The sequence below is a fragment of the Melozone crissalis genome, unplaced genomic scaffold, assembly GCF_028551555.1.
Source record: "Melozone crissalis strain CALT ecotype California unplaced genomic scaffold, PUWL_Pcris_2 ptg000042l_1, whole genome shotgun sequence".
Lineage (NCBI taxonomy): Eukaryota > Metazoa > Chordata > Aves > Passeriformes > Passerellidae > Melozone > Melozone crissalis.
Window position 1 is genome coordinate 41,713,223 of NW_026535820.1, and position 26,123 is coordinate 41,739,345.

General features: G+C 37.1%; 1 protein-coding gene across 2 annotated transcripts in view; it reads left to right on the top strand.

Moving 5' to 3' along the window:
• MTRR (5-methyltetrahydrofolate-homocysteine methyltransferase reductase) overlaps positions 1 to 26,123 on the top strand; it is a 29,323-nt gene that overhangs the window by 1,505 nt on the left and 1,695 nt on the right. The window contains exons 3-15 of one of the 2 annotated variants that reach the window (XM_054284827.1): positions 2,358 to 2,521; positions 6,885 to 7,038; positions 10,080 to 10,197; positions 11,104 to 11,476; positions 14,218 to 14,340; positions 16,023 to 16,176; positions 16,942 to 17,030; positions 19,260 to 19,440; positions 20,789 to 20,831; positions 21,261 to 21,447; positions 23,691 to 23,809; positions 25,277 to 25,369; positions 25,457 to 25,636. In XM_054284827.1, the coding sequence (XP_054140802.1) occupies positions 2,378 to 2,521; positions 6,885 to 7,038; positions 10,080 to 10,197; positions 11,104 to 11,476; positions 14,218 to 14,340; positions 16,023 to 16,176; positions 16,942 to 17,030; positions 19,260 to 19,440; positions 20,789 to 20,831; positions 21,261 to 21,447; positions 23,691 to 23,809; positions 25,277 to 25,369; positions 25,457 to 25,636 (1,958 nt within the window). In that variant the 5' untranslated portion in view covers positions 2,358 to 2,377. The remainder of the gene's footprint in view (positions 1 to 2,357; positions 2,522 to 6,884; positions 7,039 to 10,079; positions 10,198 to 11,103; positions 11,477 to 14,217; positions 14,341 to 16,022; positions 16,177 to 16,941; positions 17,031 to 19,259; positions 19,441 to 20,788; positions 20,832 to 21,260; positions 21,448 to 23,690; positions 23,810 to 25,276; positions 25,370 to 25,456; positions 25,637 to 26,123) is intronic. The other variant, XM_054284828.1, reaches the window with a different exon arrangement.

Below are 26,123 nucleotides of genomic sequence, written 5' to 3' on the forward strand. Positions count from 1 at the left end.
GTTGTGTATTTCTGGTTCTCTTGTTTCCACATGCTGTCTGTGAGAGGTGCAGTTGCTCCATGTTTTGTGTCTCCATGCAATCTACTGGTCCATTCACCAGTGGAAAAAACCTCTCTCTAAGTTCACATATATGCACCGAAAATGTGTGTGGCTACTTTTTGCACCCTTTATTGTTGCTATACTAACTGGAATAGAAAGCTCACAACGTCTTACAGGAATCTAGGCTGCTCTACCTGACCTAGGCAGAGGTGATAGCACTGTTAGGGCCACATCTGACCATGTCAGACCACATCTTGGTTGCTAATACTTCTGTTGCCCTCTCCATTCCTTCTGCTGTTGCAAACTTTTGTGCTTCTCAAACATTAACAGCTTCCCAAAGTGACTCTTGTTCTAACAGACTTGTTGGTAATGCCTGGGCTACAATGTTGGCAGCTTACTCCTCAGCTTTTGTTGTATAGAAGTTTTCTGTGCTATGGTGTGATCTTTGTGGGATCTGATTCTCTTTCTCCCTTTCTGAGGTATGAGGAAGAGTGTAGTAATGGAGTGCTGCTTTGTCTTTTTTGGTTTTGTTTATTTGTGGTCAGGTGATGCCACCTGCTGACAAGAGAGTTAGGTGAAAACACAGCACATGACCAGGATGAATCTGTATTACTATGGGGATCTGAGGGTATTTAAACTGTATTTATGCTATTTTATAGGAATCATCATAATTAGCACATTTTTTTCATTTGGAAAGGAAGGTGAAGAATCATTTTGAGCGTTGTTTTGTTGTATACACTTTCTGTGCACACATGCACATAAAACCAATTATGTAAATGAATTTTTTTAAAGGTGGCTATTAAGGTAATCACTTATAATTTTAGATAATATATGTAATTAATTTAAAATGAAAACTAAAATGGAACACAGTAGAAGGAAATACAAGGAAAACCTCAACATTTTCTAGTAATTACATTTTTCATGAAATGCACATATGATACAGGCATTTCTAAGAACCTATGACTTAGTTTTGCTACTTTTGATGTATAATTATGCTTTTAAAAAAAATTCCTATAGGAAAAATCTTCTGGAGTACTGTGGGGAGAAATATCCTGCCATATTTATGGAGTACAGTATTCTTATACAATTGAACTATGTTTGTTTTCCCTTGAGAGAAAGAGAAAAAAGAGGTACCTTGAGTTATACAGCCACATGTTTCCATAACTCAGTGTGTCTGGCTAGGACACTGAATGCTTTCTGTAGTTGAAACTGTGTGGAGCCAATAGGTGAGGTGCAGCAAACTGGCATGGGAGAGGTACCTCAGATTGGGAACTGAAAATTTCTCAGTATTTTTAGGTATTTCAGTTCTACTGCACCTCCTTAGCAATGACAAAGTGATTTGCAATATTCACTCTAAGGACGTTCTGCTTCTATCTCTTATTTACTGCTGCCTGAAGTTAAATCTGTGGTGTTCTCTGTGTCAGAATAATGGAAAACTTGCATTCAGATTTTCATGGGACAGGTGAATGGATAAGGGTATGCATCTCATTCATCCTGCTCCTTGCAAGGGACTTGGTGATGCCACGACAGATTCCTCTAAGACTGTTTCTTACTTTTAGGAGAATAAAACCCCAGAGTCAATTCTGTAATTCACAGAATCACAGAGCAGTTTGTGTTGGAAGGGACCCACAAGTATCATCAAGTCCAACTCCTCCAAAGTGAATGGCCAATATGGGGATCAAAAGCAACACCTTGGTGTTAATAGCATTGTGTTCTGAGCAGCTGAGCTAACCTCAGGGTCAGGTTGCACTTGTGTAAGGAGCTCCCTTTTGAAATGCAAGATTGAAGTCAGTGTTTGTGCTCCAAAATATGTAGTGGACAATAAAGTGTAAAGTCATTGCAGCAGAAAATACTGATTTCAGAAAAGAAGAAACTGAGAATTTAATTTTTTTCATCAGGCTTTGTACTTTGACTTCACTAGGTCTATGTTTTGTTTTGTTTTCGAAGACAGCTCGGAAAAGTGAACAAAACAGTCACTAAATGGAAATAGAAAATATATAATAATAAAAATAGTATATAATTAATTTTAAAATTTTTCATGTTATATTTGTTACAAACTAAATTCTTGATATCAGAGATATTGTTACATTACTGGAGCATCAAGGCAGTACAGCACATAGTGCCAACACCACATATCCTTTGCAACCTGATCTACAAAGCTTGCTTGAGAGAAATGGCTTCCCTTCAGAGCAGATCGCTCATTTCCAAGTTAAACACCGATGCTGCTGTCTTTATTTCTTTTTAATCTCATAAGCAAAGTAAAATCTTGCTTTTCTGCTTACATAACATTCACATTTTAATTCTTTTTTCCTCTGCAGTATTTCCAAAAAAAAATAAGATGTGCTGTGAGTCAAAAAGGAGATTTTTGCTCCTCTATGCAACACAAAAGGGGCAGGCAAAAGCCATAGCTGAAGAAATATGGCAGCAAGCAGGTGCCCATGGACTTGAAGCTGATATGCACTGCATAAGTGAAATGGATAAGGTGAGATACTTCATGCTGTTTTGAAAAATATGTATTGAAGCACTGAATTCTTCTTCGCATGCTAGAGTGGTGGCTCCAGATGTCACAAAGGCTAGCAGATGCACCCACCTGAAAAACACCATCTAGTGTCAAATTCTTGTTCTTTGTGAATCAGTAATTTCAACCAATGCTCACAGTTGCTTAATAGTCTTCTGCCAGAGATAAATCTTATGATTTTTCTTATTGAAACTGTAAATTAATAAGTTTTTATCTCTCTTCTAACAATGATTGAGTAACTTCTTGAAAACTTTCTATGTATGCAGTAGTGAATAAATTCTGTATTTACAGGTCAGGTCTGCTGTTACTAGAAATTATGCTTTTTCTTCTTGTTTTTTTCTGGGAGTTTTTTTGTTTGTTTTTGTGGGGTTGTTTGTTTGTTTGGTTAGGGTTTTTTTTTCTTTTGTTGCATTGATGTTTTGTGTTGTGTTAACTGCGGACTCCACCATGTCCCGGAGATTTTATGGGTCTTCTTATGTTGCTTAGCATATGCACTCATTTCAATTCCCACAGGACTCACTTCAAGTTATGTTCTAGAACAAAATAAAATGCTTGGCTGGGACAAGGAAGTGGCTTTTTATTACTTGCTGTTATCCAAGAGTAAGAAAGCTTAGTTCTGTAACTGAAAGCATTATGGACTGTAATTTCCTTTACAAAGTACTGTCAACTGTATGCCCTCAAACAAAAACATATAAAAAACAAACAATAAAAACTTGATAGCCTGGTATTTCATATGAGATGAGGAGAAAATAACATTTTAAAGAGTTTTTTTCATGCACTTGAAAATGTGAGACATTTTGAGTGAATGTGTACTAAGTACAGAGCTGAGTGTTAGAAAGAGAGACTTATGCAGCCAGCATGGAATGTGAAGTTTCTCTTTATATTCTTGTATTTAATTTCTTCTGCATTTGACAGGTTTGGAGATTAGTTTCATGAAGGTGATAGTCAGAACATTTCTAGCCCTGTTATTGGCCTGCCACTTAAATAAATGTATTTTGCCAAATTTGGCAAGACAATTCAGAGCTGCAAATTAATTATGAATTGAGAATCTGAGAATTGGGCATTGAGGAAAAAAGTGACTTCTGCAGCTTTGTAAGTCTTGTCACAGATAAGCTTCCAGTTTTTTCCCTACTTGTCAGTTAGAAGGTCTGTCTTTATGTAGCTTTTGGGTATCTTCAGACCTTGTGAAGGTCTATGGAGGGAGTAGGTGGTTACAGAGCCAGTAATAGTAATACTTGCCATTCAAAAGTGAGTGATCAAATACTGCTCAGGTCTCAGGAACACTGGCTGTTTCCAAGTATTGTCTCTCACCTACAGTCCCAGGGGTGAGATAAGGTCATAAATCTTTAGTTGATTGTGGCAATTACGTTTTATGAAGACTGAAATGAAGTGGAAGTGAGGAGCAGTAAAAAATGGGAGGCTAAATGGAAATCATCTTGGGTCACAGTGTGTGTAGTCAGCCTTGGATGAATTATCTGAATAAGTACATTTGTCATGATATGTATTATTCTGGATGAGACAAACCTGGCTGCTTTGAGCCCATCCTCTTCTTTCAGCAGCCATGCACAGCTTGAGCAGGCTGCTCACTGTTCTTGTGTGGCATTGCTGTCCTCAGCTGAGGAGAATGTTTGAAGGAAAGAGAAAGAATGAGACAAAGCTGAAATACAAAGAATATAGGAGGAAGTGGAAGGTAGAGTAAAAAACTTTGTAGTTATGTTAGGTTCTTGCTGGTCTGGTAATGTAGCAAACCTCACAGTAATTGACACATGTCGCAGTACGACACAAAATGAACAACACTCACACACTGAGATGTCCAAGGCAAAAAAGGTGTGTTTGTTTCTGGACCTCGATATTTATAGAATTTTAAAAATGCCCATGGATTGGAGGATGAAGTTGCCACCTCTCCAACCACACTGGTCAAACCAACAGTCCATCAATTCTCTCCTCCTCCAGAAAGGAAGGCAAAACAATCATTATTTACATGAAAAGTGCGGGAGAAACTCCATTACAAAAATACAAACGTCAGAAAGCTTAGAAGAAGTTTAGAAGAACAAAGCAACAGACACAAATTATTGCAGAACCTGTATCACCAAATGTTTAGTTTTCAAAAAATATCCAAGTTTGCAGATGAAAATCTGCAGTGAAGTAAGCAATAACATAGTGAGTTAATCATTCTTCTGTTCTAATACACCACTTCATACTTTCTGAGCTTGTATCTTTTTTGTTTTTTTTTTAGTGGAGCTCATTTTAGTGTATATTCTGGTGTGATACCAGTAGACCCTTACTTTCTTTACTTCAAGAATTTGCTTTTCTTTGTGAATGTGGTAGTCACCTGTGGCAATGCACTGCAGAAGCTCTGGGTCTGTGTTATCAAATCAGCTGTGGAAACTTTGAAAATATGAGTCCTTATTGCAACAGGACCCTTAAGGCCTTTTTTTGTACAACTTAGAGTTCAGTTTTGAAAGTGTTAGGATTTTGTGAGTACTTGGGGTTTGCCTGAACGTTGTAAAAGACGAAAGCTGTGTTTAGAAAGTCCTGGGCCACAACTCATTGAAGTCTGGCAAAGTGCCCTGGGAATAGCATTGCATGTTTACTCTGTTTACTTGTGCTTCTCTAGACTTCTGCTGTAGGCCACTGTCAGAGGCAAGACACGTAGTAATTTAAGTTTACCATGCAACTGCTTTTAACTTCTTCAGGAAAGATTTGGAAACACTGCCAAAAGGAAAACTGCTTTAGTCTATTTCTGTGTATTCCTGGCCTTTTTGGGTTGCAGGTGTCAGGTAATTTTTTTATATGGCTTGACAAGGAGATAAAGTTTGAGTGATTTATTGAGGGAGGTGTTTAGAGCATAACTCCTCAAAATCTGAAGTTTTGAATTTCAGTCTTGAAACTGCTCTGAGTGAAACACAGCACCTCTTGCAATCTTTCTATTTTCTCATAGTCCTGTTATTTTTATTAAACTTAGAGGGCTCGGAGATGATTTAAACTATAACCCACAGGGAGCAGTAGAAGGAGCTTAGGTTATTATGGCAAAAAGGAGGCTAAGGAATGCTCTAATAATAGGCTGTGTGAGCCAAACTGGACAACAGGAGACCATATCCATTGGGTGCTGCCTGATAAACTCAGATTTGACACTGGTGGAGAAGTTCTGCATGGAAGAAGCTGCCAGAAAAGGGAAATCTCTACCCTGAGAAGTTTTCAAAATTCAGCCGGTTGTAGCTGACCGAGTGCAGCACTGTCTGTTAGTCGCACTTGAGGCATGGGGTGGGAATAAGTGATCTCCAGAGGTCACTCCCAAGCACTGGATTGGAGCTGTGTGTCACAGAGGTCACTACCCACAGGCCATAGGGGTTGCTGCAAGAGCCATTTGTATGAGTGACCTGACTGACAGTACATTGGGACAGTGCTGCAGCCTGCTAAAGATGGGATAGTCAAAGATTCTGAGGGCTTTTTAATGAGAAGTAATAAATGTTTGCATGAGATGTGAATTTATGGAGCTGACACAATGTAGTCCCTACTACAGACAGTTCTTTCAAGCTGGTATAATGGAAGTAGCCCCATGAAACTCTGGGAAATGCAGGAGACCAGTATTAGCAAAGGAGAGACAAATGAATTGGGGGAATGGTGAATGGGCCAAAATTAATCAGACTGTAGAGCATGGTGTCTGATTATCACTCTTCAGAGTTACGTTAGTTCTCCCAAAAGGACTGGGGGATTTTCTGGGTGTGATCATCTCAAAGGTCTTTTCCAGCCTAGTTACTTCTGTGATACTGCAATTCTGTAACATGGAAGTTATCAAACAGGACCAAATGATACTTAATGGAAATTAGAAATGATCCCTTCAGTTTGTATGGCCACACCCCACTTATCTGTGTGAAATCATGAGGATTACGGCTGTGTGACTGTGATCATATGTACAAAAGTACTTTTTCCACTTGACAGAATACTGCAAGGACTGTGTATTTAAGCTGAGTGCAGTTGTGAAGTATTCTTCATGTATCTACTAGCCTGCTCAAAATGCTGCCCTTAGACATCTGTATATGGGATCATAGGATATGTCAGGTTGGAAAAAGCTTTATGATGTCATCTTGCAGCAAGGTCATTTGAGGTCAGAGCAGGTTCTTCAGGGCTTTATCAAATTTGGTCTTGAAAGCTCCAAATATGATCATAAGTTGCATCCCCAAAATTGCTTGTAATTATACTTGAAAGACTTATATTATACTTCCATGTACACTTGGGAAGAAGAAAGGTGGGAGATAGAGTATCTAAGGCCCACAATTATGTATCAAATGGCACCTTGTAACTTAACTTGTTCTATTGCTTGTAGTATAACCTGGAAACAGAAAAGGACCCTGTAGTTATTGTTATTTCCACTACTGGGACAGGAGAGCCACCAGACACTGCCCGCAAGTTTGTGAAGAAAATTCAAGACAAGACCTTGCCTCCGGACCATTTTGCACATCTCCAGTATGGATTGCTAGGTGACTTAGTATTTTCTGTATTATTGCAGAACTTGTCTGTCAGTGAATAATTTTTATATTTCATTTATTTCTGAAGAGATGGTTTTGGCTTTTTTAAGTGCCTATAAAACATGTAAGCATTATAAAACATTTGTTTTTATAAACAGCAGTTTTATGTAATGTCCTCTATGAGCAATAAAGGAAAAACATCACAAAAATTATCTGAATGTAAGCTACCAATGTAATTTTTTACAGCTTAATTTTCTCTCTGCATAAAAACTATATGATATAAGCTATCTATAGCTGTTTGAAGTTTAAATTTCATGTTAAGTTTCTACAGAGATTAGTAAACTAGATTAGTTTACTTGGCTGTGTGAGTCATTGAGCATTTTTCTCTACAGAGGAAGAGGCAGTATAAAATGTTCTTAAAAGTAAAAACCTTAAATCTTCCCATCCCTTTAAATTTGCAATGATACTTTAGTTTTGAATGTTGTACTCGTCAAGAGAATGAATGTACCTTTGACTTAAAAATGGATAAGCAAAATACAGATTTGGCAAAATGCATGATGTATCTTGAGCTGATTGTAAGCTTAGTTTGTTCAGTTTTCAAATTTCATTTATAAACAAACTCCAGAAATGTCTATTTAAACCTAGGTTATTTTTACCTGACAAGTAATTTGATAGGTGGGAGTAAGGAAACTTCTAAGTTTCTAATAAGGAAGGGATCCATTAGAAGGAAGTTTCTCCTGGATATATAATGTGGAAGTCTGAACGGTATGCGTCCTAATCAGGTAGCATTTTGAGAAGCTGTTATGCTATTGCCACATAACAATTTATGAAATGGGCAGGTTTTTCACAGCTGGCTGCATGCATATGTGTATGTGTAAAGATAAGTACTGTATTAATCCTGAATTTTATTATGGCAGAAATTATTAAGGTGTCTAAATTACAATGTCATTCAAGTTTAGCAAGTTATCAGTCTTAAAATACTTTCATGGTGACCATCTAAATTGGTCCAATTAAATGTTTGTTATAAGTACTGTACTTGAGAGAAAGCAAAAGTCCTCTTAAAAGGGAAAAAAAAAATAAAAGGATGTTAAAAGGAGAGGGGAATGCTCCATTATTAGTTGGCATCATGGTTTAACCACAGCCAGAAACCAAGAGCCACCCAGCTGCTCTCTCCTTCCCCCAAGTCCTCCCTAGTGGGAAGGAGGAGTGAATAGGAAGTCTAAAAGTGATTACACTTGTGGATTGAGATAATGACAATTTAATAGGGAAGGCAAAAGCCATGAACACAATTAAATTAAAACAAGGAATTCATTCACCCTTCCCCATGGGCAAGCAGGTGTTTCAGCCATCTCCAGCAAAGCAGAGCTCCAGCAAAGCAGAGCTCCATTCAGTAGCAGTGGTTTGGGAAAATAAATGCCATCACTGCATATGTCCTCCCATTGCCTCTTCTTTGTCCAGCTCTATGTGCTGAGCATGGTGCCATGTGGCCTGGGATGTCCCTTTGGTCATTCTGAGGTATCGACACTGTTTCCAGCACAAGTCCAAAGTACAGCCCCTAGCTGTACTAGCTGTGATGAGGAAAACTAGCACTGTTTCAGCCAAAACCAGCACCAGTGGAAATAATCAAAATCTAGTGGTTTGAAATTGCACACAAGAAAGGGTCAGGCTGTAGAAAATTATAATAGAAGAGTGAAACAGTGGTGTAGATTACTTAAAGATTTTGTGAAGATGGACCTAAACCCAGTGGTCTTTAGGATTGCTGGGCAAATATCTCTAAAGGATGATTGATCATTTTTTGTGGGGTGGCTCAGTGATTTGGTTGACCCCTTAAAATCTTGGATCTTCCATGGACATAACCTCCTGAGTGCACTGCCTGTTCAACTGGTAACAAGTTGGAAACAAGGTGGTAACAAGGAACACCTTCATCTAAAACAGCTTCATAACAGTTAAGGAGCAGAAAACCCAGTGCAGGTAAAACAAGATCTGCAAAGAAATCTTTGATTCCTGCAGAGGAAGTTGCTGGACTTTTGTCCCTCATGCAGATGTTCCAGCTTTCTTCTTGTTTAAAATCACTGCTATATTTGATCCTTTCTTTCCCCTCAAGTTTCTAATACTTTTTAATTTCTTTTAATACTCTCACATGTTGTTGACATTATTAACAACTTAATCCTGAAAGATCAATTATTTTGATAATTCATACATAGTTTATCAGCTTTCAGTTCCTTATGTTTTTCCTGCTAGAGGAATTTTGTATATTTTAAAAGCCTCAAACTAAAGCAGTATTCTTCTGACATGTGAAATATTGAAAGCAAAGTGTTTTCAGGGTATTTCTCTGTCTTACGTTTGGGAAGGAGGGAGACAGTTTTGCAGCCCTATTTCGGGACAAAAACAATTTTGTTTGAAATTCATATACATGTATGTATATTTCAATTTAGCCTCTGAATAATACACTTATATATGCACGTGTTTAAGTATGTCTACATAGCACAATTATAATTATCATGGAATCATAGAAGGCCTTTGTTGGACAGGGCCTTTAAGATCATCCAGTTCCAATCCCCTGCTGTGGACAGGGACACCTTCCATTAGAATGGGTTGCTCAAAGTCCCGTCCAATATGACCTTGAACGCTTCCAGGGATGAGGTATCCACAACATCTTTGGGCAACCCGTGCCAGTGCCTCACCACCTTCACAATAAAGAATTTCTTGCTATCATCCGATCTAAACTTACTCTCAATTTGAAGCCATTCCTTGTCCTGTCACATGTCCTTGTAAAAATCCCCCATGTCTTTTTTGCAGGCTCCCTTCAGGTACTGGAAGGCCGCAGTTAGGTCACTCCAAAGCCTTCTCTTTTCAAGGCTGAACAAACCCAATTATGTCAGCCTTTCCTCCTAGGAGTGGTGCTCCATCCCTCTAATCATCTTGGTGCCTCTTGTGGGCTTGCTCCAACATACCTGATTCTTCTGTTAGCCTGCAAGAAAAGTCTGTCCTGACTTTGCGTAGCCTGGGAGGCTGCCTGGTTGACATGATTCCTCTTTCCTTGAATTTGCTAGGTCTGGGAGACTCAGAGTACATGTTCTTCTGTAATGGGGGAAGGACAGTAGACCGACGGCTTCAAGAACTTGGTGCCCAACACTTCTATGACACAGGATTAGCAGATGACTGTGTAGGGTAAGAGCTGGATGGGTCTGGATTTTATTTCTTCATGATGAAATATTTGTGTAGATATTTGGCTAAATGTTCTGAACTGTTTGAGGTCCATTAAAGCTGGATACTCAGCACCTCCTAGAAATGAGTTCTGCCTGAGCACACTATGCCTTTTCAGTCTCAATTGCCATTAAGTAAAATTCCATTTTTAAAGTGTAATGCCTGGAAAATTAGTATGTAGCAGTTCTAGAAATTAAATAAGTCAGAGTAAGTAGAGGGGTTTGAAAATGTAGTTTCTTTTTTCTTTTTTTTTTTTTCTTTTCATTTTTCTCTTTTGGGCATGGGCAGAGGATCACTTTAGAGAAATTATATAAGAAGATTTCTCTCTTTGCTGTAGAGGAATTATGTAAGAAAACACCTCCCTTTTTTGCTATTCTTTCTGGCCAGTAGGCTGTAGTCTTGGCTTAGTTATTTTGAACCGCTGCTTTTATTGGTTCTGTGCAAGGCAGTTGAGCACAAACACTGTCATAACCATAAAACTTATCTCTTGTGTTCTGAAATAATAAAAATGGGCCATTAGTGTAAGCTATTGATGTTGCTGTTGCACAATGAAAAGTTGCATATTCTGCTGCCATTCCTTCAACTTTCTGTCATAAAGTTCAGCATATGAAAATAAAAATGAGAAACTGTTGGAAGAGCAAGACTGTTACACATTTTAGATTCTGTAAATTTACATAGTGGTAACAAATAAATAATTATTTTTTTTTACAAAGGAGTAATCTTGATAACAGCTGCAGATGTATATTAGAAATGGAAAGTGAATAGTGTTTTTTTGCTTTTGTGGTCTTTCATTATCTGTAAATTATCAGTCCAGGAAGTCACAATAATTCATCCATACATTTTTTTCTTTTTTTTCTCCTCCATTCCCAGTTTGGAATTAGTGGTTGATCCTTGGATTGATGGACTTTGGCTTGCTCTCAAGGAAGCATTACAATTGCAGAAAGAGAAAGAAGGCATGAACAATGCTGTCAATGCTGTTTCCAGCTCTCTCTCTACAGCTCCACATGCTGTGCATGAGCTAAAGTTAAGCTCTGAAGTACAGAACTTGAAGCTAGAAGATGAGGAAGCAAGGGGTTCTGATACTCTGTCACAGAAACTGGATGACATCAATCATGTGGCTCCAGCTGGAGATGCCGAACCTTCACTCGTTCATTCTGTCCCTCCTGTCTCTCAGTCTGCTCTTAATATTCCTGCCCTGCCACCAGAATATATAGAGGTGGAGTTTCAGGACACCCAGGGTGAGGTAAGGACTTCCCTTTGAGTGATGGAAGCCTCTAGTGCTTGTAGGAGTATGAGTGTATACTCCTACGTGAGGCTCAAAAGAGCAAGTGAATGCTTACATAATGGAGATGTGTCCCCAGTGCAGGAGGCTTTTGAATTTTAAGTAAAAAGTCCATTTATACTGAATGTAGGTGCCACCATATGCGTTATGGACACTTATGTCAAGATATAATTCAGCTAATAGGCAAGTTGGTATTGCATTGTCAGGAAGGCAAGAATTCAAATCCTCCGTGGCTTATAACAATGAAAACATCTTGCTGTAGTGAGGAGCACAGTAAAGTTTCTGTTCAAATTTTTTGTCCTTTCAGAACGCACTAAGAGGTTGTAAAATTGCTCAAAATCTTGCTGCATACTTAGTAATGGAGAAATTTGTCATTGTGAAATTAAGATCCTTATTGTACTGAGGGAAATGGAAGGTGAACTGTAGATCAAAAGCTGGTATGCTTTTCCTATTGAAGCCACATTGAACAAAGACGTGCTGTCCTAAGAGAAGAATTATCATGAGCTGGAAATCACCTCCTGTTGGCAGGAGTGACTCAACTTTTCTGGTTGCCTGCAGAGGGCAGATGTTTCAGTTATCCATGCAAGGAAGCAGTGAAGCCTGGCTGCTCTTTAAATGACAGGGAGCCAGGAGCTGAGTGTGGTAACAAATCCAGCGTTGCTATCCACTATCTAAGTAGTGCAAAGCAGGAGGTGGCAGCCTGGATCAGCCAAGAGTGCAGATCCTCAGGCAGGTTTGTGGGAATCTTGGCCCAAGCCAAGAAACTGGTCTCAAGATCTAGACCTGGATCAACTTTCATGACCATGAAAGTCCTTTAGTATCTTCAGATGCTGGCATTCTCTGTTGAGACTGTTAATGGAAATGCTGAGAGAATCACTTAGTCTAGCTAATATAATTATAGAAGAGTGTATGGATTTAAACACTGGATAATTTTGCTTCTCTTTTAAACCTCGTACTGTTGGTTTTGCTCAGATTGTTGAATTTAATAATCAAAATTCTTCAGGTTTATGATTTAGAGGTGCTCTTCTATTAAAGAGTAATAGTTGGGTTGAATGTGCTGCTACAGTCCTTAAAAGAGACCATTTTCTTAAAGTCAGCATATATGCAGACTGATCTCTGAAATAGTTTGTCAGGTTCTAATACTGATGCCCTTTCTGTATATAGAAAAAAAAGTTAATTATGCATTGGAACAGCAAATGGAAAAAGCTGAATCTACTAATCTGGAAATCAGTGACAGATTAAAGATAATAGTCCAGATTTCATATATAGAACAGGGTGATCATCGTGAGCACTGGAAAAAGTCAAATGCATGTTTATGGATTTTTTTCCTTTGGAACTATTTTTGACATAGTTGGGTAGATCTTGTCAACAAGTAGGTTCTATGTAGGGTCATGTTTGGTTTTGCAGGTATCACACAATTCACGTGCTTTTTTGGTATCTCACATTGCAACAGCAGCTATGGATATTTTTTGCCAAGCAGAGCTGAAGTTGGTGTGTTTTGAAATTCATCAAGGTGAGGTTTGGATATTTCCAAGCAGAGACTCGCTGCCATTTAAAGAAGGCCTGATACATGATCTCTCCAGTTACTTTAAATTATCTTGTCTTGGGCTTTTGAGTCTCAGGGTTGAATTAGCAAGTTGCTACATACTAATACCAGGGCAGAATAGTGAGTTGGTCTAAAGCATTTCTGTGAAGTGTAAGATAATACAATTTAGCTTAAATCTTGATTTCATTATGCCTTGAATTTGACTTGGAGAGAATACAAATGTAGACAGTTACAGCAGTCCAGTTGATGCACAATGACTTGATATGGCCCAAGCTATTAATCACCATGTCAAAATCCTAAGAAAACAAAGAAACTTCCAACTTGGTCTCAAGTGATGCTCTTGTCTCCTTTTTTAAATAGGAGATCTTCAGAATAACATCCTATTGGTAGGATGATTCTTTTACATTTGACAGAGTATTGTTAAAGGCATTTGGTATCCCTCCTGCCTCTTTTTATTTTTGTCTGCATTGATGTCAAATGAAACTTGCTTACTATAGTGATGGAAAAGTGAGGGCTGTATTCTGATCAGCCTTTGACATATGTGATATGGAATTACTCTTGTGCCCATTTGTCATACTTGGGGCACATTCTCACCTGTCTAGAAATGTTGTGTTATTACATGATGCTGTCTTGTAGAGTGGGTTTTGCTCATTAGCTCTAATTTAAAAATCCTTTTATAAGTTGCCTGTAATAGTAGACCCCAAATGGACCCCAAACCCTTAAGCTGTAAACCTGCAGTGATGTAACTTCTGTTCTGACTTCTTATGTCCATTCTATACACCTAATAATCCTTTAATTAGGCAGGAGTTTTCTGGGGTTTAACATAAATGCCATTCTCTAATTGGCTATTTTCAAGGCAGTTCTTAAAAAATGAAACAGCTCGCTGCATTTGATAATAATGTTGGCCCATTAGACTGTTCAAGCCTACTGACTTTTTGTAATTGAATATATGCCAGTTATTGTTTAGATGTGATTTTTTTAAAAGAGCAAAACACTATATGTGTATAGAAGAGTCATGTTTTTCCTTATTGTTTTGAGTTGTTTTCTAAGATTGTTTCAAAAACAACCTGTACCACACCAATTCCTGTATGTCATAGTAAGATGTCTTAAAGCTGATTTGCATTTTTAGTGTAAGTTTTTGTGTTGTCTTTTTCAGAATCCGCATCTGTCTTCACTTATCTCAGAGGGAAGAACCTTTGAAGTGCCGGTTACAAAAGCAGTTCAGCTCACTAGGGAAGATGCAGTAAAGACTGCATTGCTCTTAGAGCTTGATATTGCAGTAAGTTGGTGATGGCTTTTTCTTTAGTGGGTTAAAATAAAGGGTGAAAAACATGTGTGTTATGTATAATAACTGAGGGGGGGAAATTATTTATTTGACTGTTCAAAAAGAAAAAATACTTCTGTATTCAATAGGATGTCAGCTTATGCTGATCCATTTTGTAAATGTAAAGGTTAATTTATTTGCTGAAAAACAGGACTCCATGGAAGTCAAAACAGGAGCAAAGTGTCAAGTTAATTACTTTGTTGTTCCATGGATATCATATTGAGTGAAATACCTTTATGAAGGGAATTTGCAGTGGAGAAAGCCAGTCAGTGAGTATTAAAAACGAGTAATTGTTCAGTTTTTAAGTATACAACTTGAAGGATATTCACAAACTATATAGTAAATTGTGGCTGTTTATTATGGTGGGTAATCTACACAAGTAGTAATTTCATTAACAGTGTCAAGCAGTAGGAATTAGCTCTTGAGCACTGTTTCTGCCTTTGACATTCATTTGCTCTGCCTTGTTAACATGATACTCAAACTGTCAACCTTGGTTACCCTCAATTAGAAAACTGGTTTAGTTTATTCAGTGAAGATCATATTAAAAAACTGGTTTAGTTTATTCAGTGAAGATCATATTTTGTATACTGATTTGAAGATGAAAGGCAGGCAGAGAGTGCTTGATATTACTTTATAGGAAAGCTTGAAAAGGAAGGAATGTTACTTTGATGTGGTTTCCCAAATTGATAGAATATTATTTTTGGGTTATTATGATTTTTGGCAGCACCTTTTGTTGGACTCTCTTAGCCTCATCTGTCTCAATATACATGAGACATCTTTAAATCTCAATTATAAATAGATTCTATTAAGTTTCGAGCAACTGATTCTTTGAGCGACATGGTTTTTTGCGTGTATTGGTATGTATATATGCATTCTGTCATCAGCCCTCACTGAAAATATAAGCATTTTCTTGCCTTTTTCACCTAAAATTCTTGCTAGTCTGTGTATGCAGGTCACTCACGTGATGCATGAGGGAAACATAATGATGCAAGTATAATTCTGCATGTTCCTTTAACAGGCAGGAGCTTGAGTTGCACACAACAGTTTCAGCAGTTGCACACAAGAATCTCAGCTAATCTAGCTAAACTGGAATCTAGGTCTTAAGATTTGAATTTTCACTGTGCTCTTGTTTGGTTTTTTTTCTTCTTTTCCTCCAAAAAATAAAAGGAATTCTGGTCATTTCTGTCACTAATTCATCAAATAGTTGAACCAGCAAATTTTCTTTTAGCGATGATGTGTATCTACAAAAAGTTACATTAATTATGAGGACTTAATTTCTCTGCTATTCTCCAACCAGAAAATGTAGAACATCAGTAATTAATGATCTGAGCTGATTATATAACACAACCTCTTAATACGTATTTATTTTCTTTCTGTTTGGGCTGCTCAGCAGTTCTCATTACAGAGTGTCCAAATATTTAAACCAGATAACGAAAGACTTTTTCTAATTAGTAAGGTTAAGCCTGAAAAGAAAACATGACTACTTAATTTCTGATGTGCTCAAAACAGCAAAGTGTTAGTACAGAGTAAAAATATTTGCCTTAATGTGAGCACAATAGTAGGAAGGTTGTTGTCAGGAATGGAAATGCCTTGGTTTGTAGTAAGATTTAATAGAAATGTTTCATGTTTTAAAACAGGATACAGCTTTTGAGTACCAGCCTGGAGATGCCTTCTGTGTAATGTGTCCCAACAATGTCAGTGAAGTGGAAAAGCTTCTTCACATTTTGGGGCTTTCTGAAAAAGGAGACAACTTTGTTTGTGTAAAAGTTAAGCAGGGCACTAAAAAGAAAGGTATGGTGTAATGCACTGGTCATGGAACAGCACTCCTTTCTGTGTTGCTAGGAGTTGGTGTGCATACTTTCAAATATTTTTACTGTATGTGTGGGAGCACAACTGTCTTTTATGGAGGCATGTTGGAACTCAGAGTGATGTGTTAAAAAAGAGGATGCATAAGAATGCTGCTGCTGGTTTTACTGTAGTTGAGCTCTTGACTGGGAGCTGCAGCCTGGCATTGGCATCCATCCATCTCATTCTTACTCTGTGCTCCTTCATGTTTGTGGCGATAAGGCTTTAATCACATAACCTTCCAATGCCTTACTTGAAAGTGAAATCTCCTTGCACAACACAGCATGTCAATCTGTTTTACATCCTAAGAGGGCTGCACTCCTCAAGGACAAGCCTTAATGCTGTTGCAAAGGTGCCTTTTAATGGACTTGTAGGTCTGTGGATGTGTTCTGCTGAGTCTTATGATGTCATATTTCAGAAGGAGTGGCATCAGATTCACTGTGTAGTGCTGGCTGGACCTGTGTGAATTACTCCTGTCTTGTATTGCATTTGGGGTCTTAATGGTGCTGCTGAGTTGTGTCTTTATTTCCACAGGGTGGTGGAAGGCTCTTTGTTGTTCTGGTTTATAGGTAAATCAGTTCTCACCGTAAGATTCCCTGCACTTTTGAGGGCTGCACAAGTTGTCCATTAAGTATGAGATGTGTGATGCCACTTCTGTATATTAATAGATGCACATTTTACTTTTTGTTTTTTGTTCTTCCCCTGAACCAGGAGCAGTTCGTCCACAACACATCCCTGAAAGAAGTACTCTCAAATTCATTCTAACTTGGTGTCTGGAAATAAGAGCAATTCCCAAAAAGGTGCTTATGTGTTTTTTCTTCTAAAGACAAATCAGTCATTCTATGCTATATGGTCTCTCACAGATCTGTCCTTGCTTTGTATGTAGTTATGGTATCTCTTGGTGAATAAGGATTGTCAGTTTGTATGCTACTGTTTGTACTTTACTCTGAGAAAAGTCACTTCTGGTAGTTTATCTGGCAGACATTCCTGTTCTGCAGTATCTTGATTCATGACTAGTCTGGAAGAAAGTAGAAAAGTATTAGATGACTCAGTGCCAGATAACTGGGAAGGCTGACTGAACCTAGCCCCATAGTAATTTTAAAGTAAACAGGTTTTTTAATCAGAGGAAGCCACATCTGTCTGTCAAATGCTCTACGTTTACCGAGGAACCCACTTGCCGCGGCAACTATGTCCAATCATGGACAGAACGGGACAATCCGGACCAGTGACATGAGCTTTTTTATTTCAGCACATCAGTCTCAGGACATTGTTAGACAATGGAGACAGCATGTTAACAGCTCGCTGATCCACAGGGAATGCCAAGGAGGTGTGGCATTACAGCATAGCATAAAACCATCTCAGCCTAGATTTCAGCCAGTCTTACATAGAACACATACTAACAAGCATTCTATCCAATCTTATAAAACACACGTAATGGTAGTTAAAACAAAGACTGGTTCATAAGAGACAAAGAACAGAGATCCATTCATACTAACCTTCTAAAGATATACATTAAATAACCTTGTTGCAATCCATAAGCCAATTCTACAGAGGCCTGTTGTTATTTGTCAGGTATGCTCAACTGCTTAGAAAACTTTTTTGCTGTATTTGCAATGCTAACAAAATTTCAGTCTGAGGCCTATTCTTTTTTAACCATTTCCTAAAAACCCTCTAATTTTATGAATTCCAGCACTGTCAAGTTCTGTTGCTAAAATACACATTTCTGTATGCAAATGTACCACAGTGTCCTCAGTTAGTCAGAGCATGGTGCTGGTAACCCTGTGTGGGCCATTCACTTAAGAGCTGGAGTTGATGATCCTTGTGGGCCCCTTCCAACTCACAATGTTGTGTGAAATCTGTGAAATTTTAAAGCTTTTCTTTAACATTTCAGTAACATAGCAGAATTCAAAAGAAGATTTTTGCTTTTTAGTATTTGTTCTCACATGTATGTATTATTTTCCTTTCATTTTGTGCATGTAAAAAAAAAATCAGAGCTTCTAACTGAAAATGCGTCTGTATTTCTGGTATTGTCAAAACATATTTTAAAGATAACTTTATGTGAAAGATGAAGCTAAATGACTGTGTGGTCATGTCTCTGAGGGAAATCAGTTTTTGGGAGGACCTTTTTACTCAATTTAGTGGATTTTGCAGCAGAAGGGAATATTCCTGTTGTTCCAACCTTTTCAAAATCGCATTTAATATTTTTGAAAATTTGTCTCAGCAATAAGAGTAGGCAGAGAGTACTGGTTGGGGAATATCACTGAAGCCAGTTTTTATAACCTGTCTGCTGTATTAAGTCTTCAGCATGAAATGTGCTTTATGTGACTCCATACTCAAAACTATTGTCTGGAAGCTCTATGGTTGAGCACACATTATTTTTCAAGTATTCCTTTGTGTAGAATGTGTCATCTGATTGCATTTGGTGTTTTCTATCACTTTTCTTTTATGCACTGTGTCTATTTCCATCTTTCTTTTTTGAAAAAAAAAATACCTTGTAACTACTTACATCTGATCTTCACTTTATCTTAAAATGCTGAATTTAGCTTCCCTTTAGGAAAAGTTTACACTACCAGTGTGTAGGCATAAGGTATAGAATAAAACAGCACAACAACGTTAACATGACTCATTTAATACCATACTTTATTTATAGTCATACCTCTTCTAAGATTTTTGTTACTCATCACCTGGCTTCTGTACCCTAGCAAATGGTGTTTTGTCTTGAATTGTGTTATGGAGCTGCCTAACTAAAGTGTAAATAGGGCAATAAGAAACCTTTAAAAAATCTGGAATTTTGTGGGGAAATGGCTTGTGCCTGTTTTTTTGTCTCTTCCTTGGTCAGGCTAAGTAGGACTTCCTGATATGCCAACTTGTTGTAGACATTAGAAGAGCAATAAAAAAAAAATTAATAAAGTGTATTATCTATTAATCTAATTCATGTCCCCAGGCAACCCAAGTTTTTCCTAGTTTTGTGATCATTTTCCCAAATGGACAAGTTTTTTACCCTTCACTCTTTCCTTTCTTCCCTACAGGCATTTTTGCGAGCTCTTGTGGAATGTACCAGTGATGCGGGAGAAAAACGGAGGCTTCAAGAGCTTTGCAGCAGACAAGGAGCCTCTGATTATACTCACTTTATTAGAGATTCTAATGTTTGCCTCCTGGATTTACTTCATGCTTTTCCAAGCTGCAAGCCTTCACTTAGCCTGTTAATTGGTAAAAGACTGATTCAGATTTAATTAGATTTGGTTTTTGAAAATGCATCAGGCTAAATGTTCAATTTTCCAAGAAAGGGGAGTAGCCGTTCAGTTAACTGCTTTAGGAATATAGTTTCTATAGTGATCAAGCTGAAACTCTTGTTGAGGAACAAAGCTCTGTTTTATGGTTCATAGTCTTTGGCTTTCTTTCTGCAAACACTCAGGTTCGTACCAATGCTTTGACTCTGCATTACTCCTGTACATAAAAAGTAAGCATAAGCTGCTTGCAGGATTAGGGTCTTTATGAATTAGTTCATCAATTACTTACAATTATAAAATACTTATTTTTACAATTCCTAATTTCTCTGCCTACATGGTCTTTTCTTGCACTTTTACCTGTTAAAACAGAATGCCCTTCCTAGTATATCTGTGTTTATGCTATGTCTAACACACTCTCAGGGTTCCTGATATAAAATACTGAAAGGATGGGACTACACCTGTAACCATGTCACATACATCTGAAATTGCTGGCAGTTATTTTTCAAATTAAAATCCAGAGTTTCTTAGTATGTTTCATAATAGGAGTCAAAGAAATTGCTTTCTGTGTTCTTGCAGTCATTTTGTCCACCTTTACCCAAAATTACTGAAAGGGTTTAGTGGCTTGTTTAAGTAATTTCACTGCACTACCTTTTGTTAACTCTGCCTAGCAACTATCTTATGTAGAGCACCTTTAAAATATGTCAGGGTGTGCATGCACTGACAAAAAGAGTATTTCTGCTTTTGTACATACGTAGACATAAATGTATGTGTGATATATGTAGGGGGTTGCTTGTTCAACAAATGCCCTGTGAACTCCTGCATCTTGTTTTTTCAGCTGAGATTTCTAAACTTTGCATAGGTAATCACTGGTTTGAAACTGAGCTGGCACATCTGCTTCTTCTAGGACATTATATTATATATAGGAAACATTCAATAAAGCAGTTTCTATTGTGAGAGCTTTTGAGCTCATAGAGGAAAGGTGGGGAAAATTAAATTTCAAGCTTCACCTCATTTGAGGTGGAGTAATTGGCAGCTCTTCTGTACACCTTTCAATCACTTTTGTTTGACCAAGAAGCCCATAAATTAAGTGTTATGGTTTCATTGTATAGGATCTCTAATTGATGTTCCACAAAGTCTAAAACCCATTCAAAATAGCGTTCAGGTCTTAATTGCTTGTTTCTGAACCACAAACGCTGAATGTTACTAGAGTAAAATTGCAGTTAAATTAAAATACCTTGTAATCTGTTGCGGTGTAAACACTCATTATGCGATATCTTCATTGGGGTGAATCAAATAAGTGATACTTTTTTTTTTTTCCTATTCTTCAGAACATCTTCCTAAATTACAAGCCAGATCCTACTCTGTCTCAAGGTAATGAAGTATTCAAATTGTATCTTTTTAGTTATTTAGGTATGGGGTTTTTCTCAAATATGTTTGTGTATGTTAGAATCTGAGGAAGGAGAGGAGTAAAGGAGAAAACATGGTTGTGATCCTATTGCAAAAAACATAGATTATTTCAAAGAATATTGTTCTGAGTTTGTGACAAGACTTTGGTAAAGCTCTCAAGAGCAAGCTCACACACAGGTAAATCTGATAGGAATTCGGATTCCCTTCTGTAGATACTGGCCTTTGAGTCCAGCCTTAAAACAATTTCCGACTAAATATAGATATTATGCCGTTAGCTGAACATTGAGAATCTTGATTCAATTGAAATGGTTGGGGCTGCAAACGGACTCACTGCAAGACTGTACAGCTGTCTCTCAGGTTTTAGGTTGATTTTTAATATTTTTGTCTTTGCAGTTCAGACTTATATCAGCCAGGAAGGCTGTGCTTTGTATTTAATGTTGTGGAGTTCCCTGCCAGTCCCTCTAGACCAGTCTCACGGAAAGGAGTGTGTACAGGGTGGCTTGCTGAGTTAGTTGCACCTCTACTGCACCCCAGTAAAAACTCTCAGGGTACAAAAGGAGGAAGCTCTTCAATTGAAAAGGTATGAATGTTAGCTCTAAAGTCATTAACTTAAATCTATGCATGTCTGAAACAACTGCAGGTTTCTTTGTTCACTGTTGTGATGTAGTGCATGTGGTTTGGCAGCATAAACCTTAATTTTGCGGTTCTACTGTACTTCTGTGTAACATGTCCAGAACTTGATTCTTAAACACTAAAGTTAAATTTTACTTATCTATGCATACCTATGTTGTGAAATTTCCCATTGCTGAAAGGCCAGAGTTGTTTTCCACCCCTCTGTAGCTCTAAGTGTATCTCAAAGGATGTTTTCGTGGACTAAACTACCACTTCGTAATTAAATGGTTGTGACGGTTTGCATTACAAGACAGAGGCACTTGGTCATTTCCAGGAAGCAGTGGTAGGTAATAGGGGAGAAACTGTAAAAATCACATTTCTCTTCAGGTCTTCCTTGAATATGACACAGGGGACAGTCCTCTGTGTTTTTTTCTGGCATGTATCAGTGATTGTTTGGCACAGTTGATATTACTGGGAGAAGGTACTTCTTTATTTTTTTTCCCCCTCATTTCATTTTGTGGCAGAGATTTTGTGTAATTAATCCATCTCAAAGTCACTACGTCTAAGCTAATTATTAAAAAATAGGAACTCTACTGTATAATTGATATGTGTGATATACATATCTTTTCTCTAAAATAACTACTGGCAGCCTGATCTATATTTGAATATGAAAAATGGAAACAAGAATAGAATTTGGTTGAAAGAAAACTGTGGCAGTAATTCAAGGTATCAGTCAGACAAAATAGGGAAAAACACCATACAAGTTATCTTCATTTTTTAAAACTAATGCAAAGATTAATATGTATATCATATATCTTATTCCAGTGTTCATGTCTGCTCTTTACTTAAAGTATAATTGATTTGAAATTAATTGAAGATCAAAAAAGAAAAAGAGGTGGAAAAAAGAAAAAAATTATTATTACAAAATGAGTCTGGATAAACTTTAGAACAATTTTATCTACTGCACAAGCTAGAATTCAGCATAGATAAATGGGCAGCAGTGCACATAGATTGCAGAAATATATGGGATAACTATGCAAAACAGATGAGTGTGATCTTATGCAAAAATATATTAGATAAATTGAATACACTTTACAGTATAAATGTGTTTACCATTTGCAGTCTGTTTTGAAAGAATGACCAGTTTGGAATCATTAATAGGGTAAATATCCTCCTAACTCAAGTGTGGTCTGAAGTGTATATATATATATAAAGTATCATTCTTCACCAGCAAGAATTATTCTATTTTTTTATCATCATGAAACTAGGAAAATAATGCTCTTTAACATTGTCATATTTGTAGTAAATTAAGCTATAAAAAAATTAGCGGTGCTAAACCTTTCAGATTTACACAACAAAGTTTAAATAAGTTGGTCTACTGCCTTTCTCCTTCGTTAAACTTGAAAGTAAATTCAAATCCTTTCATAATTAATGTACAAAACAAATTACATATTTACTTATGACTTTAATGTATGAAGCTTTGCTATGGCTGCTGCTGAGTCTTGAATAATCTCTTGGAATTAAAAATAGTAATCTCTTGTTTTCTACAGATTTTTTTGGCTGTGTCTCAGAGGATAGGTATGGAGCTCATATGAAAATATGACTTCCTTTCTGATACAGATATGAAAATTAGAATTACTGTTTATCACTGGGATTATATAAAATATTTTCCAAGATCTTAGAGCTGTTATGTGCCTCCCCTCACCCATATGCACTTTTGGAAATCATGTCAAACTTATGAAAATTAAGAAAGCAGGCTCTTTACCAGCAGGCTTCAATTCACTGTAAACAAATCGTGACCTCCCATAATGTGAAAAAAGGTTGAGTTGCCTTTGATAACAATAAACTAGCTTTGCTTCTCTTTGAATGCCAATAGCAAACTTTCTGTGCCTTCTGTAACAATATTCCCCAAGTTTGTGGTGCAGTCAGTTTTCATATTCAGCGACTCATGTCTGTGTGGTTTATTCTAGTTTTCCTCAGGTTTGTAAATAGGTGTGGTTTTGTTGTTTGTTTTTTTTTTTTCTCTAGAGACTTCTCTGAGATTTTATGCTAAATGTCTGTGTGGCATTAAAGATGAACTCTGAAGCTCAGGATTTAGAAGAGTGTGTAGGTACATATGCTGTGTAAATATCCTGAAGGTTCTAAAAATATCATGGTGTTTTTAAGGCTTAAGAATACCCTTCAATTATATTTTACCTGATTTTATTTTAGATCTCTATTTTTCCTCGTCCAAACAATGCATTCCACTTACCTGCAGACCCATCTGTGCCATTCATTATGGTTGGTCCAGGAACAGGAATTGCACCATTTATTGGTTTCCTACAACATAGGTATGTACCAAGTTGTTATCTGGAGAGCAGCCTTTTTATGTTGAGGAAAAATACAGCCTGAGGGTTTGAATATAAATGCAGTTAATTTTTTTTCCTTTATGTAATGGTGATATGCTGATTATAAGCAGTCTTAATAATTTTAAACAAGCATTTTTCATGCTTTTTTTTTTTTTTGAAAGTAGTAAAACTTACATTTTCATCTGACTGTATTTACTATTCATAGTCGATATATGAGAAGTTGGGTGAATTGCAGAAATAGTAATAAGAAATTAAATCCTTTATCTCTTTGTGTTGCTGGTGGAAGGCCTGTAAGAGTATGGTAGTTTTTTATAATATGTTGATTAGCTTAAGTTTGTTATTCAGTCCACTTCCTTGAGAAATGGCATCCATATTAGAAGGCATGGTGAATGTCTAGATTTCTTCCATATTATCTTATTTCTGTGTGGTTTACATTTTGGTGTTTTAAGATAAGGAGCTTAGCACCAGAACCTTCAACTCAGCAGTTATCTTGGTGTTTGGGAGTTTGTGTGTGAGGGAAGGTGGATCTCTTATTTTCCCTCTCCAGCTACAGCAGTGTAATTTTGCAAGGCCAAGAGATGTTTGTTCAAAAAGTGACAGCACATCACCAAGAATATGTAAAACCTTGATAATTTTGAGGAAAAGAACAGTAGGAGTGAAGTATTTGGGTGGGAATGGTTTTAAGTTTTAAAGGTAACCAATACATATTCTAATGTGACTCATTAGTGCCAGCAAGGTAATGGAGTTTCTTGGGTCCTATAGCAATTTTCAAAGCATTTTATTTGAGAGAAAAGTGAAATTTTGACATGGTGTTTCTAACTCCACGCCTTGCTTTAGCCAAATCATTGTGTACTCCTTCATTTTGATTCTCAAATATACCTTTACTTCTCAAAAGTATTTTGCATTTTATTTTAAAGTACAAATGAAGTATCTCTCTCTTGGTGTAACTAGAAAATGTCAGCTAAACTCCTTTAAAATAACACTTCCAGCATTATTTCAAGAAAATGAAATAATTTTTCTGATGATGTGATAGTTAATAAGTTGTTAGTCATAATATCTAGCAGGTATCTACAGCTAAATGGAAAGCCTTCTAAAACTGCTGAGTTTCCCCAGGTGGTTTTACATAGCTTCCAATGAAGGATAAAAGGCAGTGATTACCTAGGTAGTGAATCAGTCAGGATTATTTTGTGAGATGTTTGGCTATGTCAGTCTTGACTATTCCAATATGAAACTGTGACAAAAAAAAATAAAAATTGATTGATCGTGAGCTAGTCTGAAAGTGAGTGGTCAAGAAAATCAAATGAGGGTTTGACTTTGATTTACCTAAATTGTTTTAAGTTTCTGCCAATCCAGAGGCTTTTTAAAATTTTACTTTAAATGGAAATTAGGTTATATATGTTTCAGATTCTTCACTTGATAAAAAAGGTTTGATTTTTTTTTTTTCTTTAGGCAAAAGCTCAGAGAACAACATACAGACTGGGAATTTGGAGAAACATGGCTGTTCTTTGGTTGTCGGCATCAGGATCGAGACTATTTGTTCAAGCAAGTTCACCATTTAACATCTCTTTTGTATTCATGAGGGAATGCTCATCTCTGTGCCATTGCTAACAGCTCTTTATTACCTTTCAGAGATGAGCTCCAGTGTTTTCTTAAAAATGGAACCTTAACTCACCTTAAGGTTTGTTTCTCAAGAGACTCTTCAACTGCGGAAGTGGCCCCACCTAAATATGTGCAAGATGTCCTTAGGCTTTGTGCTAAGGAAGTTGCCAGAGTTCTGCTGAAGGAGAGAGGTTACTTCTATATATGTGGGTGAGTAGAGTGGAAATAGACTGTTCAGAAAGAGAGTAGCAGAAGTTTGAGGCTTTGGAAAGACTTAGAGCTGCCTGAAAGAAAGGACCAATATGATGCTGAAAGAGCCTTCCTGGAGAGCTGGACTGTCCACTGTTTTCCAGTATAATCTTGAAATACAGCTTGTAACCACACAGTTCCACTGATTGTTTTAGTTGCTTTATATTGATTTTCCTTTTTTTGTTCAGTATTCAATTAAATTATACAGATTTCAAGACAGTTGGTTTCTCTTTAGAAAATTATATATGTGAATAGATGTGATGAGAAACCACTCATCTGTGGAACAATAGCAGTCTTCTGTGTTCCAGGTTTAGGTGCTCCAGAATGCTAAAGCTCTGTCACAGTAACAAATTTTACAGTGGGAGGTTTTGTTTGTGGATGCTAACTTACCTGGAGGTCCAAGGTTTTTAGAAAGTTTGTTGATAAATGGACAAACTGTTTAAATATA